Source organism: Rhipicephalus sanguineus, chromosome 4 (assembly GCF_013339695.2).
Source record: "Rhipicephalus sanguineus isolate Rsan-2018 chromosome 4, BIME_Rsan_1.4, whole genome shotgun sequence".
Taxonomy (NCBI): Eukaryota; Metazoa; Arthropoda; class Arachnida; order Ixodida; family Ixodidae; genus Rhipicephalus; species Rhipicephalus sanguineus.
Genome location: NC_051179.1, coordinates 22593916 through 22615832, shown reverse-complemented (window position 1 = coordinate 22615832; position 21917 = coordinate 22593916). Strand labels below are relative to the sequence as shown.

At 48.9% G+C, this 21917-nt stretch overlaps 1 protein-coding gene across 1 annotated transcript in view; it reads left to right on the top strand.

Moving 5' to 3' along the window:
• The window catches only part of LOC119389598 (GAS2-like protein 1), a 244995-nt gene that overhangs the window by 219943 nt on the left and 3135 nt on the right, over positions 1–21917 (top strand). Inside the window, 3 exon segments of the mRNA XM_049414488.1 lie at positions 18664–18771; positions 19460–19553; positions 20373–20454. Coding sequence (XP_049270445.1) covers positions 18664–18771; positions 19460–19553; positions 20373–20454 — 284 coding nt within the window.

The following is a 21917-nucleotide window of genomic DNA, read 5'->3' as shown; positions in this document are numbered from 1 at the left end:
TCACTCTTGGTGTTGTTTCTTGTTGCTCGTGCCGCATGCATTTGTAGTGTTGCCGGCGTCAAAATGCGTTGCAAGAACACGAGGAAGCTTGGAGAGTGTAAGTGCCGTCCTGTGAGGGATATACACGTGCGGTGCATCGTCGGTGGTGGTTCCTCCAGAGTGCAGAAGAAGAAGAAGAGGCGGCATTCATCCACTCTCGCGGGTGAAACAATCGCGCCATTAGCGTCTCCGTCGATCGTGTATGCCACACGCGGCTGGCTATTCTGTACGTGTGCATATCGTGAGAGATCATTTGCTTCCTCGTTGCTTTGTTGTTTCGCCCGTCCGTCCGTATACGTCCACCCTTCAGTCCGTCCGCGTTCTTCTCGATGTGGAAGGGGGAATAACGGATGCCTGAACGAGTTTTTTCTTTTTTTTTATGCGTTCCGTCCGGGCTTATCTGTGTTCTGCGGTCACCTACATAGCTCCGCGTAGTGTACTCTATAAATGTACTGGTTCCTTCATGTTCTGTTTTCTCCAAAATATATTTTGTGAACTGCGTGTGAGCACGTCTTCGTAGAAAGGGGAATGTATTAGTACACACACGCGTATTCGTTCGTGGACTGCGCCCAGAAGTTTTTGTGTTCATTCATAGTCGCCGCTATCTTGAGCTTTTACACATATGGTTTCTCGTTTTTGTATTTTGTGATTTCATATTGCGAAGTTCATGAAACTCTGAGGGGAGTCCCAATCTGCAGTCCGCCCTTAATTGCCACATTCCTCCGCAGCATATGGGCCTGGAACCTGCAGCCCTGTGCTTCTCACCGGAACGCCACAATATCGGCAGAGTCAGTCAACTCATGATACAGATATATGGTAGCGAATGAACTCGGCTCTCTCTCTACGAGGGACAAAGAGGTCAACATTTATTAATACGACAGCTATAGCATAGACTAATCCGTGCCAGCCCTGGGAGGGTGGTCTCCCGCCCTAGACCAGGACACCGCGGCGGATCGCATACCGCATGGGCCCCGACCACCGGCTTCACTGGTCTTCCAATCGCGATGCAACAGGCGGTTCCTCCCACGTTTTAATGAGCTTGCCGTCTGGTAATTTGGGTGCGTCTTTTAAGGTGGCGTTTACTGAGGCTGTTTCTTGTCGTCTCCACCACCACGGTGCTCTAGTGGCTATGGTGCTCTACTGCTGACCCTAAGGTCGCGGGATCGAATCCCGTCCACGGCGGCCGCATTTCGATGGAGGTGGAATGCTAGAGGCCCGTGCACGTTAAAGAACACCGAGTGGTCGAAATTTCCGGAGCCCTCCGCTATGGCGTCCCTCGTAATCATATCGTGGTTTTGGCACGTAGAACCCCAGCAGTTATAATTGTTTTTTCTCATCCGGTTGGTGGTGCTGAATATGTGCAATGTCAATGGAGCGCTCTTGGCGTGCGGCTGAAAAAAAAGAATTAGCAATGAGTCCGTGATGCGTAATTTTTTTCACGGAACGGCGTACCGACGTGATTCACCGGCTCCTGTCTCTATACAGCTCTCGGAATCGCTTCACAGCGCTCTCCAAACGGCGCCCCATGGAAATGACTACACGCGTCGTGTTGAATTCGAAGCCGATATAGAAAAGCATCGGGGCGCGACGAGAGCGCGAAACGTCGGAGGACGCGGTACTAAATTTTGCGGCTGATCTGGAAGAGCTGGGCGCTGATGACGTCACGCGGACAGCCCCCACGTGCCATGTTTGCTCGACCGTGAACGAGAACTTAACAACTATATAGCGGGCATGCGCAAATGTCGGAACGCGCGCTCGACTGTGTCGAAAGGTGCGTAGTGATGGCTGGGTTGCCCCGAAGGTAGCGTGTGGACATCATGCCGCTTCCTTCCGGTACCAAGAGAACTCGCTAGTGGAAAAGAAAAAAAGAAGGATCCAGGTTGCGAAAGCGGGCATATCCGTCATTTCTTTTGGTTGCAACTCCATTGCGCATCTTGAATCTCTCGCATTATTTTTCATCTTTTAGTCTTCCCCCCGTGTCATGTCATCAACCATTTGGCCTCCCTGATCTTCATTCATCCTGGCTATCTTTCACTCAACTAATGAAAGATAACTCACAGGGTCCCTTACGCATTCACCTAGGACGCCTGGAATGCGAAAGCCATCTTCGTTTTCTTCTCAGTTCACGTACTTGTCATGCCCCCCCCCCCCCCTGCCTATCCGAAAGGTTTCTGCACCTAGCGTGGCTCTGTACTGCCTCCAAGATCGGAAGTATTTCAAGCTTTCTGCACCTGACCTGGTTTCGTGCTGCCTGCGTGATCGGCCCACCTTTGACTATATAAGCCACGATGCCACGTGATGACGTCACACATTTGGGCGATCTGTGACATCACTATGACGTCATATGATGATCGCGTAATGGTGATTTTTTGCATCGCTCGTATTGACGCCGACGGTCAATTCTCGCGTTTGATGAGGCATCTAAGGGTGAACTTGTCGGCTAATTGGTTGATCATATCGTAGGTACAACAGCACAAAGACCAGGACAGAAAAGGCACACATAGAACCACACGAAGCGCATCTTAGTAAGAAGAAAATCTATCTGTCTGTCTGTATACCTGTTTTCAACACCGGTCGCACGCATTGAAATTGCAGCTGCTCTTCAGTACTCTCTCTTTATCGCTCTCTAACAGTCCACATGGAGGGCAGGCTGTACCGTCAAGCATGCGTACGCGTACGTCTGTACTGACCGACCTACCTTCCTTCTTTACACAGCCGGCCGCAAAGTGCGCGCGTGCTTACGTTCTTTCGAAAGAATCGACGAAAACATGGCGTGCTTTGCAGCCAGAAAGAAAAAAGAACGGAACCGTAGCGCACAGCAACGAAAAGTCGCGGCAGTGGCCGGGTGGTCTCCCCTCTTGATTTCTGGGAACCAACCACTCTTCTCATGTTTCATTTTTTTTTTCCTTTCCTTTCTTCGCCACATAGTATACGCAGGCATAGGCCAGCCGCAATTTACTTACGCGTATACGGTCGCACCGAAAAAAAAAAAAAAAGCCGCTGGGAGAGTGGGCTATGGGGGTGATGACGAAAGAAGCCACGTGAGTAAGATGGGAGCGCGCTTTAATTTGGGGTTGTCGGTTATTACGGGTGACCTTGACATGACCTTCAGCTCGGCCGGCCGGCCTTGCGAAAGTGGGGAGAGAAAAAGAAACGACCTATGCTGCTGCAGCCAGCCATGATGGAGGCCCAGGCAACGCACGCAACGCGAGGGGGCGTTGTGTTACACTGCGAGCAGATGGGAATGAGAGTGGCCGTTTACCGGAACATCGTGATTGCGCTTGCCCGGTGATGGAGATTCAGGTTTAGTGCATGGGTAGGTGTTTGGGCTGGTATATATAGACTCATCGGCGAGAACACGCATAGGTTATGCATGCAGGGCCGATCAAGTTATCTGGAGAGGCCTGTTTTGGGAAGTAGGACGCTCAGATGCTTAGGTTTTATGAGCTATCGCGGAAGGACACCTTAGTCCGAAATAATACCATGCCAGGCCGCACCGGTAGCGTGTGAAGCCGATTTTCAACAAAACATTCAGCATAGTAGCTGGAAGCGACCGCACTTGGCTAATGTTGTCTAAGTGCTGGCTAATAGAGACTTTACGTCTGTCCGGTATTCCGCTATACGCAAAGGCGTAGCGGAATACCGGATAGCGTGTGCCGGATAGCGCATCAACGCTCGCAAACGATCTTTAGCGTATGCGTACGCCTAAAATACGTCAGCAACGCCAGCGTAGCTGTTAGTCGCCGCATCCGCGTGTGTACGATGTAGAAAATAATAAGCTCGGCATCACTGCAACATTCCCTTCAAGAAGAGCAGTCGCAATCAGGTGATTTAGTGATACAGTGGTTACGGCGCTCGGCTCCTGACCCGAAACTCGCCGGTTCGATCCCGGCTGCGGCGGCCGCATTTAGATGGAAGAGAAATGCTAGAGGCCCGTGTACTGCGCTATTTCATTGCACGTTAAAGAACAAAAGGTGGTCCAAAATTCCGGAGCCCTGCACTACGGCGTGCCTCATAATCGTATCATGGTTGTGGCACGTAAATTCCTAGATATTATTATCTCCGTAACTTGTGCAGCCATGACGTTCTTTATAACGCGTCTCTTCTGCTTCCTTCGGTGTGTCACGATAGGCTCGCTCTCTCTGTTCTAAATTCCTCGTCCATCCATGCGTACGCACGTTTTCTTTTCTTTTTTTTTTTTCACCGGAACACCGAGAAACCGAAGAATGAGCCAAGTTTGTTGAAGAAGGTCATGAGAGAAGGTAATGATTTAATTCTGGGTTGTCGGCTCGTAATGGATGACTCGACGAAACACTGAGCGCCTCGTCCCCGCCTCTCGGTTCTGCGGCGTCTGCGTGCGACGGATGGTCTCGACGCGGTAAAACGCTCCTGGCTGGGTACCAGCTTGCATCTCACTTCTTCGGTTTCGTCCCCTCGTGCCAGCGGGAGCATTGTTTAACAGCATGTTATAGTGATTTAATATAATTATCTTGTAAGAGCATCATCTACCTTCGCTGTTTAGCAAATCGTTCCTTGTCCAGCGAACCAAAAAACTATCATCATAAACGGGTATGTGCCACAGACATTGGGTAAGTCCCACTACTCACCACTGGCGCACTAAATATGAAGAAGGCAACAGTTAGCCCAACAAATAGCTGCGAAGCGGCGGCGGCCCCGAAGCGATGGAAGGCCTACGTCAACGACGACGTACCCGTATACATCTGAGAGGTGCGAACGCTTGGTTTGAGCGCGAGGTTCTGTCTCCGGAGTTTGGACATCCGTGTCGGGTCTGTGACTGTCGGTGGCTTAACTCGAACCTCTCTGCGCTGAGAATCAACGTGGAGACAACCTAGATAACCTAGCTAAAGCCTAACAACGACCTAGAAGCAACCTAGAAACAACCTGCATCACTTATATATAGCTAAGGCCTAGAAACAACCTAGAAGCATCCAGATTAGTCTTCAGAATCGTCGCAGTTTCGCTGTTTGAAGCATTGCGCGGCTTAGTGCGAGCTTCGCCAATTTTTCCTTCGTTTCAAACTATCTGTGGAAAAATTTTCAGGAGCGCTTGCCCTATCGGGAAAATGGGGGCAAGAGGATCTTGGGGTGTGCGTGCCTGACCAACTACTAGTTGTCTTTAGTTGTCTTTAATACCATACGCATGCGCAAACATCACTCTTCCTTACTGTAGTCCTTACTGTATACCTTGTCTATGAAGTCTCGGGCGCCCTCAGGTTAATTGATTTCACTTTTTTTGCCTGAGCATGCCCGCATTGTGAGGATGCAAATAAATTTCAACTTCAACTTCTCACAGCACAAGTACAAAAGATTCGCAACAGTAGCAGACGCAATCCGAACGAACTTAATTCTATAGCGTATGTTTACTTTATTTTTTGTCGATCAGTCACGCCAAATTACGACTGCACACGTTATCGTGTGTGTGAGCACGAAGTAAGCATACGCATCAGTGAAAAGCGTGCAACGGAGCTGCGCGCCTCCTTCAGTGTTGCGAAGCGTTTTGCTCGGCAGGGGTCATTACTGCAGGGGCCGGGTCGCTTTGTAGTCGGCCCTCGTAACCCAATGCGCCCCGAGGTTATCGTCTAACACTATATTTTCTTTCTTATGATTATTTCTCAGGCCGATCATCGTGGTCTCACACGACGCGTGTAGGAACAAACACCCGGCTATCTGTACTATACGGCGCAGTAAATAAGGGGGTTTGGCCACAGTGCAGCGAATAGCTCGAAGAGCAACACTTAATACTCTGCTGCCGCTGCTTTTGCCTGCAGCATGGTGGCTTGTCCCGTATCCACGCTCGCGTGGCCCTCGGGTCGATCGACCGGGTGGCTATTGACCCGATGGGGTCATAGCGTTTGACACTGAACCGTCGTCGGCCCACATAGCGGGATCTGGCCTACCGCCGTCGGCGCCGCAGTGCGTGCGCATGTATCGCTTCGCGAAAGTTATACAGCGTATAGACTTCTCGCAATTGCGTGCACGTAGTCGTGGAAGCAAGATACATGTTTCTTTCTTTTGGCGTCCCTGTCTCAAACTGTAGAATAATGCCTCGAAGGTTCGACTGCTTTCGTGTTTTATCGAAATGAGTAGTTCTCTCGCTGTTGATCTTTCCAATTCATTTGTTCTTGTTTCTTCTTTAATGGCTGGAATTTCGTAGCGCTCTGCAACGATGTATACTTGTAGATTGCAATCCTTTGATGTTAAGACATTACTACTTTCCAAACCACGTGAATTGCCTGATTTATTGCTTGCATGCATAAAAAAATGGTTTTGCGCTTTATTGGTCAGTTGTTGGTAGGTGTGTGTGTGTGTGTGTGTGTGTGTGTGTGTGTGTTATAGGTTGCTCCGGGATAGGTTGCTTTCGATCAGTGTCGTCTGGCAGCGTTCAGCGCGCTGCACACAACTTCTTGTTGATCCCATGCAACTGACAGTACAACCTGGTGGCTAGCCGCCAGGTTGTATTGTCACGTCGGGAGTCGAGCTTGAGACGACTTGTAATCTGCAGCGACAAGGAGGAGGAGGGGGAGGAATAAAATTTCTGAAATGACCAGGATATTGTGTTCTTAACAGGGTTTAGAAAGAAAGGTTGACGATTCAGAGTACTCTCGCGGCTGCTGGATCAAAAAGAATAATGTGTGGCCCGTGGCGCCGCGCTGAAACACATGGGCACACGTGCGAACGCTGTGTTGACAGTTTCGTCCGCGTTGGTGCTAGTAGACGTAGTACAGCCACGCGCCTGTTAGAGCATCAAAGTGACAAAAAACCAGGGTTGTGGCATCCGCGAGACGATCTATTTTGCCATATATGAGCATGCCGAGGAGCGGCTGCGTTCGTGGTATCTTTTAACGACAACAAAGGATGTCAACGTCGGCTACCACGAATTTTCGTATGGCACTGAATGGTATTAAAAGTTCGAATGATGAAATAAGAGATCCTTGTTTCCGAAGAAAGTTGTGCGTACAAAGGAGTGTTGATGACCTGATCGCCAGCAATATTTTCCAAGAGTTCGAGGCTCCTCAAGAAAACCGGCAACACTAGGACACTCGTGTTTTCTTTTAAATGGCCCCTAAACCACCAACAGACGTTCGCCTGCTCCTCTCCGTGCCTTTCAAGGAGGCTTTTAAAAAAATTCCGGAGTGGAAGCTCTCGCAATGCCTTGCCAGCAAAAGCGAAGCCAGCTTTTGCCCACTAAAGAGCTCGGAAACATTTTTTTTTTTTCTGGTGGTGCCTACTTAGAGATCAAATGGCTTTGATCTGTTTGTGTAAATACTATGTTAATTATAAAATAAAAGGTCGTTGTGGCCAACAAGAATAACCCGTCGAGCGGAGTATTGTCGATTGATTCCTAATAAAATTTGCCATGACTTTGAGGCTTACTAACGAAAACTAGTACCACAAATACAAACATGGAACAGTATCTGACCCGCGAAAGTTGCCATATTAAACTTGTCTGGCGTGCGCAGGAAACGCTCGCTTTCCTTCGCTAAACGCCGATGATTCATCGTGCCCCTACTAAGATGGCGCGCGCAGCCGCCATCTTTTGGTGGGCACGGCTTCACTCTTGCGCAATAATCGCCGCTCCAGTATTTTTTTTTTTTAACCGCCTTGGTGCCTTTGCTCTGTCGACAACAGCCGCCGTGACGTCAAATGTATGATTACGTGACGTCGCGAGCAAGAGACGCTGTCAGTGGGCGAACAAGAGCCTGTTTTCTGCTGCTTGCTTTTCTACCTCGGACGCTAAGGAAGGGCACTCGGAGAGGTGGATAGACAAGCCGACGAACGCAGCTTAGCGAAGGAAAGAGCGAAACGAGAAAGCGCGTGCAACTCCGCCAGAACTAAATTTCGATCCCTGGGTAGTTAAGGGCCCTTTAACAACCTCGGTACGACCCGTTTTGTGGCGCCACAGCGGCAATAGGCTCAACTAGGCGCCTCCCGCCGCTTTCGGGGCACGCAACAGGCCGCACCTTTTGTTTTTAAAGCGAAAGCTTAACTGGCCTAGTCGAGCGAGTTTAGCTGTGCATCTCCGCGTAGCCTTGAAGTGAAGAACGGATATTTGTGTTTTGTAAAGATTTCTGTTGAGTGGACACATTTTTGTGTGGGAGAACTGGGACTTAAGTGAGTGAGTGTTCGTATGTGTGCCTTTGTATAGTTTCGTACTTGTTCACTACTTCGCGATGGCAGCTATTATTATGCAAGAGTAGCAGGCGGTGCCACACCTAAGCACTAAGCTCCTTTATGTACATTTAATAATAATAATAATAATAATAATAATAATAATAATAATAATAATAATAATAATAATAATAATAATAATAATAATAATAATAAGAGGAACTCTGCTCAACACGAGTTGAAATCAGTCAGACATTATCGTCAGGTCAGAAATTATCGTTGAAGCTATCGACGGGATGGTGAACACACAGGACACAGCGCTGTCCTGTCCAGTCTGTGTGCTCACTGTCCCGTTTGTTGCAGTTCTGCCAAAAAGTGTTTTTTATACACTGCCTCCGGGATCGTAGGCATTGGAAGCTTTCTGCACCTCACGTAGTTTTGCAGTGCCTCCGGGATCGGCCCACCTTTGACCAAGCGATGATGTCGTGTGATGATGTCAGGAGAAGCCGCGTGATGTGACGTCATAGTGACGTCATGACGCCACCAATTTTGGAGACCTGTGACGTTGTGTGGACGTCATCACACGATGTTTTTCTTTTCTTTTTTTTTTTTTTTTTTTGCATCACTCCTGTTGACGCCTACGGTCACTTTCGTCCTTGAGGCATCTAACTCTTTCGTCTAAATAATTACGCGCCCTCGTCTTCTTCAGTTATCTATTTGCCAGCAAAAGTTCGAAATGGAGCGATCCTTCCGTCCGAGCAGCACCGTGTTTCTCTCGTATACAGCGAACGAGGAAACGAGGCTGTCGGATTTTTTTCGTTTTTTTTTTTCTTTAACGAGAGGGCGAGACGGCGGCTGTTGGCCGTGACCGTGGCCGCTGGCGAGTGTCTCGCGCGCGCCTCGCATCCGCCGCAGCGTTGGGAGTTCGTGTGCGGTTCGCGCCCTTCCGCTACTTAGAGTCAACCTCGCTGCGGCAGCTGCTCTGCCCTCTACCGCTCTTCTGTTTACGCTAGCGTGGATCGTAAATCTGCTTCCCGAGGGTGTGCCTCTTTTCCGGGGCCTGCGTCCGACGCGCTGCACCTCTTTCTCGAAGACTCCTGGTTGGGAAGACACGATGCTCACTCCGTTCACGAACTAGTTCGGTGCATTTGGGTGGTGTAGTCTTGGGTATGTACAGCCAACTTATATAGACTCGACATCTTGCGATCAGTATGTCTGACGTAACGGAACCTCCAGTAGTCATTTCAATCGAACAATCGATCAGTCGATCCATCAATCGATCAATCAATCAATCAATCAATCAATCAATCAATCAATCAATCAAAGATCTTTTCTTTTCACCGAGAACAAAAAACCTTTACAGTAAACAAGTTGACCGGTAGAAAAGTTGCCTAATTAGAGCCGACCCACCCTTGTCGCTTAGCATCTAACGTTCGTAGTTCGATCACCACCTGCCGTCGCGGCAGTAGCATCACGCTACTGAGCACGAGGGCGCAGGTTTGATTCCCGGCTATGGTGGCCGCATTTTGATGAGGATTAAATGCGAAAAACAACCGCGCAGTTGGATTTATGCGCACCTTAAATAAGCGGAGGTGATCTCGTCATCACTTCATCATAGCTTGATATCGGCACGTAAGCACTCGAAATTATTTTAATATTCATCGGACCGTTTGGACGTTGCGTCTCGTTGTACTCTTAGTCGACCTTTCCGACGCCGTGGTCGGTAATCGAACTCGTGTCCTCAGTGCTGTAGCCAACACGGTGAGTGTTTATAGAACTTACAAGCCTTGTAGGAGAACCAAGTGGCCAGGCCGTGTGACGTCACTGCTCAAAGCAGCTTGCACAACAGTGGGCTCCGTCTGTCATGGTTCTTGCATTTGGTAAAATCGTGACCTCACTTCATTATTAACGGACAAAGCGATCCCGTTGTCACCTTTGTTGTCGTGTCTTAATGGTTTGTGGGATGTCAGTGGCAGCCAGCAGCTGCCGAGACCGATGAGGTCGTTCAACACCGCAGCGAGCGACCTCTGTCGAGCCAAGCGACAGAGACGCGCAGCTTGGCGCGCGAGTGTGGCGCGCGGCTGCCCGGCTATTTTCGGTTCAAATTACCCGCGCGCAGGCTTTTCTCGCGAGCGCGGCACCTCACCAACGAGCGGGGATAATCGCATCATTTCCGAAGCAGCTCGCCGAGGTGGCATCATTAGGGGCTGCCCGAATTAAACGACAAATCACGGGTTACTCCGCGCCGTCTCTTCTTAGTCACGGTTCAATGCTTGCTTGCTTGCTTGCTTGCTTGCTTGCTTGCTTGCTTGCTTGCCCGTGACCCTGGCCGTGGGTATACTTGCAAGGGTGCACCTCAGTCGGCCAGGGTGCGTGACCTCGACCGCAACCCGCAGCGGCGATGGGTTAGCCTTCCAACTGCGTCTGTCGCGTGCTCCAGCTTTGCTTAATGACACTGCATGCCTGAAGAAAAGAGCGGCTGCTACGCTTTTCCTTCTTTTTACATCGAAGCATTCTTAGCCTTACCCTGTGCCGTCGTCTTCGTAGTAGCAGCAGCAGCAGCAGTAGTAGTAGTAGTAGTAGTAGTAGTAGTAGTAGTACTAGTACTAGTAGTAGTAGTAGCAGTAGTAGTATTCACGCTGGTCACGTGACAAGAGGGGAGGGACTAAAGAAATAAGTATACCGAAATTACGATGAAAATGATGGTGGTAACGGTGGTGGTGAGGCTGTATCGTGATGACGATGATGATGGAGAATCGCGTACACTCGCGCTCTTTCTTACAGCTTTGCTGTCCGATGGTTTTCACGGCGCGGAACTGGTAGAACTCTTATTTATTTGTTGTTATTATTTTTTCATATGGATCGGACGTTGTTCTGTTTGCACATTCGTTGCGCTGTTTGTACCTGGCTAGCTTAATTGCGTTCAGTTCATCGCTTTTCAGGGTGTTAGCAGACAGTTAGTCGACCGATCATCAGAATGCTATCGCCTATCGGTCACTGAAAAGGAAGTCGTATACGACGGGTTGGATGTGACTAGTGCCGCCTATGTATCGCACGTCCGTTATTGCGCCCTTGTCAGGGTCGCAGTAAGCTACTCCTTTATAGCGAATAATCTGTCACTCACTCACTGCACAGTCATTCACCAAATCTCCGGCAAAATCATTCGCTAACAAACACGATCACTCACTTCCTGACAATATCACTCACGCACTACCACAATAGCTCACCCACTGGTCCAATCGTACACTCCATCACTCGCTGCCACGATCGATCACTTTCTTAAAAATCAATCACTAACAAGCACGATCAATGTTTCTCTCACACGCACACAAATTTAAAACACAATGTCCTTTATGCATTCGCCTAAGGCGACTCGAAGGTCGAAAGCCATCATCTTTCTTTTTCCTCCTCAGTCGGTGTTCGGATACTCCCCCACGTCCGAAAGCTTTCTGCACATAACGTGCTTTATCACAGCCTCTGTAGCATGGGATGCGTTGCAAGCTTTCTTCACCTCACCTGGTTTTGCACTGCCTGTGTGATTGGCCCCACCTTTGACCAAGCGACGGTGTCATGTGTTGAGGTCATCATCATGTGATGATGTCGCATAACGTGACGCCAGGATGACGTCACACAGTTTGGCGATCTGTGAGGTCATATGGTGATTTCATCACGTGGTGGTGTTTTGCATCACCCGTGTTGACGCCGGTCAATTTTCGCGTTTGATATGGCATCTAAGGCTTTCGCCTTAATGGTCGCGTAAAGCTGTGTACGGTGCCTGCAGTCAACGTCGTCTCTGATGCTCTCCTGTTCGCTGCCGGTGAGGAGCCGGATGCGGCCGACGATATTATTGTGCTCCACGAGGCGCCTTCTCGGGGGCGAAGTGTGCCGTTCCGCGAAGCAGGTTCAATGGTCGTCTCACTTCGCTGGACCTGAGACAGACGTCGCCGCCTAGCACCTCAGCGCGTCGCTGAGCGACAGCTGAAAGCGCCGCCCCCGTTCTAAATTAAGAGCTTCGTTATTTAATTCATCGTTCCCCCCTCAAAGCCGGGTCGTAACCCTTCTTCGCCCCGTCTGCTCGGACACTTGGACCACGTGGCGGAGTGATCTCATTTTAGACACGCTTAAAAAAAAAAAAAGAAAGGAAAGAAGGAGGCTTTTCTCGCTATATCGGTGTGAGTAAGTCTCAAGTTACATCCTTTGTCACAAGTTTCGAAGTCTCGCTGTGTTGTGACATCGAGAACGTTTGCCTTCTGACCGAGCTTCTGGCGAGCTCGGGAGAGTGAGGCCTTGTTAATGCGAAAGCCTTAGATGCCTCATCAAACGTGAAAATCAACCGTCGGCGTCTACACGAGTGATGCAAAAAAAATTCATGATGGCATGACTTCATGATGGCGTTATCATGAATTCATCACGTGACATCGTCGATTAGTCAAAGGTGGGTCGATTACGGAGGCAGTGCAAAGTGAGGTGATGTGCAGGAAAGCCTGCAATACCTCCGATCTTTGAGGCAGTGCAAAATCACGTTAGGTGCAGAAAGCTTTCGCATGGGGCTGGGACAGGATCAATACATCGACTGAGAACAATAAGAAGATGGCTTTTGTCTTCGAATCGTCTTAGGCAAATGCATAAGGGTCACTGAGATTTTGCTCCCGCCATACATAAACATGATTGACTCTGTGTCGTTCGTATTGTCTGATCCTACCTGGTCGTCACAGCATGCAGACCTCGAGACATCAGCCTATACAAAACTCTGTACGAGAGTGTGCGAGCCGCTCGCCATCGTGTTCTGTCTCCGTGAAGAATTTCCTCTTCACTGTGATAAAGATGGTGACAGTGTGCAGTAGCTTTGTAGATTTTTCTCCGTCGGCGCTATCTGGCACTCACGACTGCGGACGGCTTCCACAGGTAACTGCCGGCAGTCTTCGCCTCTTTTATCTGCGATATATACGCTGCCGGCGATGGCCCCTGTAGACATCCTTTAAGAGCCCCCACTTGCGGCTACTTGAAAAGGCCGCTCCGTGCAGTGACCCTGTAAGTGAATTACTCGCCGTAGCCAAGCCGAAGCCGAGTGAATCTGACCAAGCCCCAGCCAAGCAGCCAAGCCAAGCCCAAATGAAAAAGTCCGAGCCCGAGCAGGTTGTAGCAAACCTGTACATTCGAAATATAATTAATAAAACATTATTAGAAACTAAATGTGGTTAATGTTTCGGTTGCTATAGAGACGGCGTATTTTTATGTCTATTAGGTTCGGTTCTTGTCATGTTTTCGTTTACGTTTCCTTCTTACATGATACCACTTAGTTATTTCACTTTACTATAACTTTCCACAGTGAAATTTGGGTTATCGTTAATAATAATAATAATAATAATAATAATAATAATAATAATAATAATAATAATAATAATAAATTCTGTCCGATGGGTTAGCCTGCTGTTGTCGGAATAAGTGAGTTTAAAACCGGACAGATAACAGTTAAGTCCGCTAAGACGTCAGTTGGTTTTGACTGCAGTCTATGTCTCGTGCAGGGATATTGATTTGGTCTTCCTGCAAATAAACATGTTTTACTTCCGCCTTATTCTATTGTCATTGATTTATTATTATTATTATTATTATTATTATTATATTATTATTATTATTATTATTATTATTATTATTATTATTATTATTATTATTATTATTATTATTAGTAGTAGTAGTAGTAGTAGTAGTAGTAGTAGTAGTAGTAGTAGTAGTAGTAGTGTAATGTTTGCTAGCAGATTTCTGAAGCAAGTGCTCGATTCATCGCCACGTGACGGAGCGTATAGATGCTGTGCACAATAGCCACCACGGCAATCCTGAGACACTCAAACGGCTTGCAACGAATATTTCCAAGCATCGGGCCTCTTTGGGAATTATCGGAACGCCCTTCACTCGACCCTGAGAAGGTCGTCGAGATATGCGGGTGCGGTCGCACGTTCGCAGACGTTGGTCGTCGTCGTCGTCAATTGAGAACGATGCGCACTTGGCGTTATCGGTAGTCCGATAAGAACGCGAGCTTCCGTACGCTTCCGTCAGCCTCTCCGCCGACGATAATAATGGCGAAAACGCAGTTTTCAGCGCCTGCTTAGCGTGCATACTGTGCACGCAAGAGCGCATTCTTTAAATCTAAAGTACGCCAGCGAAAATGGCATTTCGTAACTTCAGGGGGACCCTGAAGATGAATAGGTGACAGTTAAGTTAAACGTTTATTACCAGCCGTGGAGGCCTGCATTGGCGTGGCCAAGGATGGTTGGGGGGGGGGGGGGGTCTTTTTCAATGTTACGCGTGTACATACACATATAGGAACGCGAACATCCATATAAGGTGGTTGAACCCTCGTTCCACCCCCCCCCCCCCCTTCCCCCCAAAAAATTTCTGGCTACGACCGGGGGCCTAGCGGTTATGTTGTTGCGTTGCTAAGCTCGAGGGTGTGGGTTCGATTCCTGGTTGCGGCGGCCTAATTTCGCAAAAAGCGCGAGAGGGTCAAAAACACCCGTGGGCTTAGATTTAGAGGCACCTTCAAAAACACCAGGTGGTCAAAATTGAATCGAACACCTCCGCTACACTGCGTTCCTCGTAATCCTATTGTGGTTTTGTCATGTAAACCAATAATTTTAGAGAAATTACTGTTACGTCTCTTCCGCAATCGCGGAACGACCACACTTGTCGCTTTATAGTGGACGATTTAGAAGTCGTTATTTATTGAAAGTCATTTGTTCATCAACAATAATTTAGTTGGAGCGAAAGTTCAGTAAACGACTGGGTGTTGATAGAAACGAATTGAGGATGGAAAGTTGTCCAATTTCGACCGGGCAGCTATGCCTTCTGATCAACATTCCGTAATCGTCTATGCGCAGACTCGGCACTCTCTCTCTCTCTCCCACATGCGCGCAAACACGCGCGGACTAACTATAGTGACACAGGCACGCACGCGCGGAGAACGACGAGAATAAGTACACGTTAACGTACAGGCCGTCGCACGCGCCGCGAAGATAAATACGCGGCCGGGTACGCGCAGCGCACGATGAACGAGGTGCAGCATTCCGCGTGCGGCAGCAAAAGTGAAAGCCCCCCGTGTTGGTGTGTGTGTGTGTGTGTACTATTCTCGTTCTGCACGCCACGCACGCGACCTTCCTCCCCCCGCCGCTACGTTCCTCCTCAAGCACGCACCCCGACAGATATCTCGCGTGCGTATTGCGCCTATTTTGAAAGCGCGCGCTTCCTTTGTATGTCACGTGTTTTCTTTCTTGTCCGCCACGTGTCCCTGGCCGTGCGGTCGCGTCGCGCGGTACACTGAAGCGTGGTGGGCTTGCAGTCTAGCGTAGTCGCGAGTTTCGCTGCCGGAGAAATTTAAACGGAGTTTAGAAGTTATAGATGAGCGAGAAGAGTTGTTAGCTGCAACCGTGTAAGCAGTTAATACAGTATTGTAACAAAATTGTGCCGATGGAACTGTGTCTATTGCGCATTTGGGATATTTCTCACGCCACGGCATAAAACTTCTTGCCCAAATACCTTTTTGTGTTCGATATGCATGGCATGTAAACTGTTAACGAAGTTTGGTAGACGAAACTATACTCATATGCCGACCACTGGCGTAGCCACTTCACACACCCCTACCCCCCTTTGTATGCGTACGTGCATATATACACGCGCACATACAAACGCACGGACATACATAAAATATGGTTGACCCCTTCGCCCCTCATAAACAAAATGCCGAGCCTCGGAACATCTGCACAAAACAGTCGTGGTTGTCATCGAACTAGTCGACGTGAACCTGAGTCTCCGTGGCGACATCCATCAACGTTGACGCTGCGCATTGCCATCAGACTCCTTCCCGTCGCCTTTGGCACCAAACGAAACGCCACGCGCCTGAGCTTGCAGTCCGTGTGGTAATAGACGTGCACCAAATCGCGGGGAGTGTAGACGGGCGGCTTGCGAACAAAAGGCGTCAGTGTATAACAATGCTTTAGCTCGGTGATTCTCGGAACTATAGGAGAAGCCCGAGGTTCCAGAAACTCCGGGCTCGCTTTTATGGGCACACGGCTTGCACCGGCGGCCGTGATTGTCGTGGCAACGACCTCGAATGCTGCTACTTCGGTTCTCCGGGGGCAGGGCCTCGACCCATGTGGTGCCGCAACGCGTAACCTCCCCCCCCCTCCCCCCTCCACCCCCTTTTGATGCAGAAGATGCTGCTGCGCCGTATCTTGTTGGGTAGGATGGGTGCGCGGGGTGCTTGGCAGTAGCATTGGTGTCGCGAGACAGGGACGGGCAAAACGTATCCCTCCCCCCCATTTGATGCAGAAGATGCTGCTGTGGCGTCTTGCTGGCATCGGGGGAAAGGGGGAGCCCTCTCCCCATCTCCCCTCGATGCCAGGTTAGCTATGGTGTAGAGAAGGGGGTGGTGGAGAAACGGTGCATCGTGGCCGTTCGTCCCTACGCAACGCTCTACGGGATCAAGCGACGTCGACGATGGCCTTTTCTGTCTCAGTCTCACCTTCTCGGAGACGCGCCGCGTCGTCGCCTGCCTCCGGCACAAAGCGGTTGCATACAATCGAAAGCAACGCGCCAAAGGGTGACTTGGAGAAAGAAAAGTAAAGAATGATAGAGGGAAAGGAGTGATGGGCTGGTTGGTGGTGCGGCGAGGTACTGCTATAGAAGAGTTGCTTCACTTGTGGCGATGAGAGCGACGGGTTATTAATGGCGCAGCCTGGTGGAGCCTGCGGGCGTCGGCATTGACAGCTGCTTGTGTGGCGCAGCAAAACAGCTTGCCGCCGCCACTCTTTGAAGCTGCGGCACCTATAACTCCGTTATATAACAGGCATTATATTCGGAGTTCGTGAAAATGTGTGAGAGTGGTGAATCTCTCTCGGCGCGGCTGAGCGACCGACCCTTCAGACTTCACTCCTCCCGATAGAAACTGATTCTTCACCCTTGTCTTCGGTCGAGTTGACGACAAGTTTTGCGGCCGGAAATGTTCGGGCGATGGTGCTTTCTTTGGCGTGATCGCCGATGAGATGGATGTACGTCTTGATGTGCCTCCCCACCCCCCTCCGCTCCAGGAAGGAATACACAAAACAGACCGACTAGCGGGAAGATGAAAACAAGTCGATCGTTTTGCAATAGAAGAAAAAAAGATATGACCTGTAGAATCCAGTTTTTTACCTCACCGGAGATAGCATGGGACGTGTTCGCAACCGCCGTTTCTCAAGAAGACTGGCAAGGAAGAAAAATGATGGAACACGAGATGAAGCGACAAGGTTCAGAGAGAAAGTCGATGCCGCTAGTGTTGGTGTAGGGCAGGTAAACCGGAAGTGCGTTTGGGAGAAGCTCGCATGTGGCGACGTATACGTGCTTGGAGTATTGATTGCGATGATGACGAATGGGTGCGTGTGTCCCGCGGCGTTGTCGAAATGCCTGCCTAGTCGGAGCATGCCTCCTTTCTCGGGATCTTATAAGCGCGGTATTGAAGTGATTCGCTCTGGGTGGATGGCTTTCTACATTTTACGAGCTTTCGCCGGTGCCTGATGCAGTTGTTCCTGTGGCGTCTATGATCAGTCAATCAATCAGTCGATCAGTCGATTTATATTTATTTGCTCGTAAGTATACAAACATAGAATGCTTCTTCAGAAGACAGTACCAAGGCACGTAACCGAATGGGGACCTCTGTAAGAAACGGAGTACAAGTTAACACAAAGGCATGGCAAGAAAGCAGCATCACGTAGTTCGTTGCAACGATGTAAATGCGGGAAATAATTATGGTTAAACAGCCTGAAGAATAGAAACACGGTGACAGTTGCAAAAATATTCAGAACTGAACGCCTAAAATGAGCAGCCTTCGAGCTACGATTCGTTTAATTTTGCGCACATGCGACGTTAAAAAAAAGAACACACACACACACACACACACACACACACACACACACACACACACACACACACACACACACACACACACACACACACACACACACACACACACACACACACACACACACACACACACACACACACACACACACACACACACACACACACACACACACACACACACACACACACACACACACACACACACACACACACACACACACACACACACACACACACACACACACACACACACACACACACACACACACAAAACAATAAGTTGTTACTTATTGCTTAAGGAAGTCCTACTTGTCACGACTAAGTTCACTGCCATTGACCTTGTGAAAAAAAAAAAAACGATCAGCCTATAGTCAATGTTTCGAAAGTTGAGTTGTTGCCCTCATGAAGACAAGTCCCGCTTCTGAATTTTAGGTTTCACCACGACGCCTCCGTCGTTCAGGCGCTGTCAATTACTCCAGTTTACCGCATTTCTGTCATCCGTTAACTTTTGTGTCGTTTGTTGTGCTGTGCCAAAAAGTATCCACGTCGCTGCCGCAAAAGTGTGTTCGACAGCTGAGCCTCTCGTTGCTTGTGTCCTGTGCAGGTCGTGGACCTGCTGAACAGGTGTACCTGCCCGTCCCAGTTCCCGATGATTCGCGTCGCGGACGGGAAGTACAGGATTGGAGACACCAAGGTGCTCATCTTCGTACGGGTGAGTATTGTGTATAAAGTAGAAGTTGGTAACGGAGAGTGTGTGGCCGTCGCTTGAAGGGTCGTCTTAAATGATCCTGACATCGGTGTGACGCCGCGCGACGCCTTTTTTCTTTTCGATATAGTAATGGGGTAGCGACTGATTGCTTGTATACTCGATGAGCGAATGGTAGATTAGAAGAATTCTAGCGTGGTGAAATATGTCAGACTTTCTGTCTAAGCCTGGTTGTATTAGCTCCGAACTTTGCAGTTCAGAACTTCCGAGTTTCTGGACTCTCAAACTAGTGGGATGTCCACCTGTTATGTTGTTTCTTTTACTCGGTGCAGGATAGCCGATCTGGATCAGTCGTAATGCCTGTCATCTTGTTGTCTCTTTCTCCTCGTGCATATCATTCTCTCTCCTGGTAGACTGTTACATCTTGTCTTACGAATGACACAGGCTCATGAGACGGAACGATATGGCTCACCATCATTTGTGTTGGCGCTGTTTCCACAATGACTGCAATGTTAACGCTGCCTGTTTTTCTTTTCTCAAACTTAATTGGCGTCAACTTTCGCTGTAACTTATTCGCTTGGCGCAGAGCCGTGCTTCCGCAATCGTTGCAGCAGATAGCGCAATGGTTTATTGCGTCTTCTAAAGAGCCATCGCTAACGTCTTTCCCTTCCCTTCGTTGTCCTCTTCCTCGCAGATACTCCGCAGTCACGTGATGGTGCGCGTGGGCGGCGGATGGGACACGCTGGAGCACTACCTCGACAAGCACGACCCCTGCAGGTGCAGATCAGGTGAGCGTCGGATGGGCCAGCTTCCCATAGGCTCTGTTGCGTGTTATTGGGTATTACATGGCAGAGCCCGTCAAACCTGCAGCAAGCTCTCCCAACCTAATAAAATGACCTTCGGCGTAAGAAAAAAAAAGGAAAACTGTCGAAGTCATGGACACGTATATAATAAGTTTCTGAACAGAAACGCTCAGTTCGCCGCGGTTGTATAGTGGTTACGGTGCTCAGCTGCTGACCTGAAAGTCGCGGGTTCGATCCCTGCCGCGGCGGTAGCATTTCGATGGAGGTGAAATGCTAGAGGCCCGTGTGCTGTGCGATACCGGTGCGCGTTAAAGAACACCACATGGTCGAAACTTCCGGAGTCCACCACTACGGCGGGGAATACCGTGATTTTGGCGCATAAAACACCGCAAATTAGTATTAACGGAGACACGCAAGATAGAGCTATTGTCGCATGTGGCTGCCATACTAATCGCACATGTAGCAGATGTATTCGCCAAACAAGCAAAACTGACAATTTTTTTGCATTAATTAGAATGCTTCCTTCAAATCAACATCTGCACTAAAAAGCAAGATTGGAAATCCTCTTAATACACTTTTGCGTGCTTTTATATGCCTGTCATATCCTGCAACTACCTTTGAAGTCAGGTGTATGCTCTCTCATAAGCTTTACTGTAATCAGATAACGTGTGCAGAGTGTTTTCCATCTTATATGCAAGATATATCCTGGAAAATGTCTGGTGACCGCCTTCTGAGTTTACTTAATTATCACGCTAATGACTGAATGACTGGGTAAACAGTTTGTTCTTCTTAATCGTTTCGCAGGCCACAGGACATCGACATCAGCGAAGCTGACCATGACTGCCGGGAAGGGTGGCAGCCCAACCATGCAGGTCACATACAATAGGTCAGTGCCATGGAGCTAAATTATACTATTGTACATTAGGATGCCAGGTGAAACTTTGTAACCTGCAATGCGTTTGCTGGCGCATTCCTTTCGACGCAAGATAAAAATTGTTAACTTGAGATGTTGCATTGAACCTTAGATATAACACTGATTACGGCGCTCTTTAGTCCAAACTTCTGTGGTGACCGTCTTAAACGTTTGTATTCAGGCGTTTGTCTCAATTGTCCCCTATTCGCGTACTTCCCCGGAAATTGGTGAAAGCCCTGCCGTCACAGTTATCAGTTAGAAAAGGGGAATTGACGTTAACCCTGCTAACAATAATATATGAGAAGAAATCGTGCGGTCTTGTTCCGTGAGCGAGGTAAATATTAAAAGTCAGTCATAATGTAGTACAGCGCAAAAAACAGGCAACAGACGAGCGAGAGGACAAGGACACAGCGCATTCTTCCAACTAAAGTTTATTAGTTGAAAACCAAAAGGTGAAATCAAGAAAAGTGCCGAAAAGTCACACAGGTGTGCCAACACCGCCCCCGTTCCCATGACTCGCCAAAAACAAAAGCTCTTTGTCAGAAAGATGCAAGGAAGGCATGCTTACGCATGCGTCCCCAGACCGTTTAATTTCTTCAGCCTCGATGATTTCCCTCACCCTTTGGTCCCGACTGCGTGCAAGGACCGCAGAGTTTTCAAAGAGGGGCCTACACTCGCAATCCCTTACGTGGATGCCGAGGTGCCCCGATACTGTCGTTTGTACGCTGTAATAGTGCTCACGGAGTCTCTCATTCAGACAGCGTCCCGTCTGACCCACGTACTTTCTACCACACGTCAGAGGGATGGCGTACACAACGCCTTGAACGCATGGAACGAACTTTCGCTTATGGTCTGTGGTGCAGCCTCTTTTTTCTTTCATCCGAGAGGTCGAACTGCACAAGCCCGAAAGCTTTTCAGGGGCCGAAAAAACCACGCGAACAACAGCGCTTTCCCCGATTTTCTTAAGCCTGAACTACATTATGACTGACTCGTTCCAACTCGCCCAACAAGCAACGTTGCTAAAATATTAAAAGCATTTCCTGGCACCTTCAGCCCGAAAAAGGTGGTACAGCCATTGCTTTTTGTACATATAAATTATTGTATCACAGAATTCAATGGGCTGCTGATTCCGAGATGTTTTCATAGCACTGGAACTGACGTTTGTACTGACGTATGTCACGCTGGCTGCCGTTCGAGTGGCGCGTAAGTCAATGACAGCCGAAGCAGAAGTTACGAGCAGAAAGGGGTTGCCCGTGCACGAGATAGTGGTTCTTCAAGCCACGTGGAAGCATCTCGATGAGCTTAAAGAACTTCGCACTGTAACTGCGCTGAACGAAAGGCGCGAAGGACTAAGGACAAGAGAACAGATCATGTAGTGCTCTTTGTCCTTCGTGCCTTTCGCTCAGCGCAACTAGCTTAGAATGTCGTACCAAATA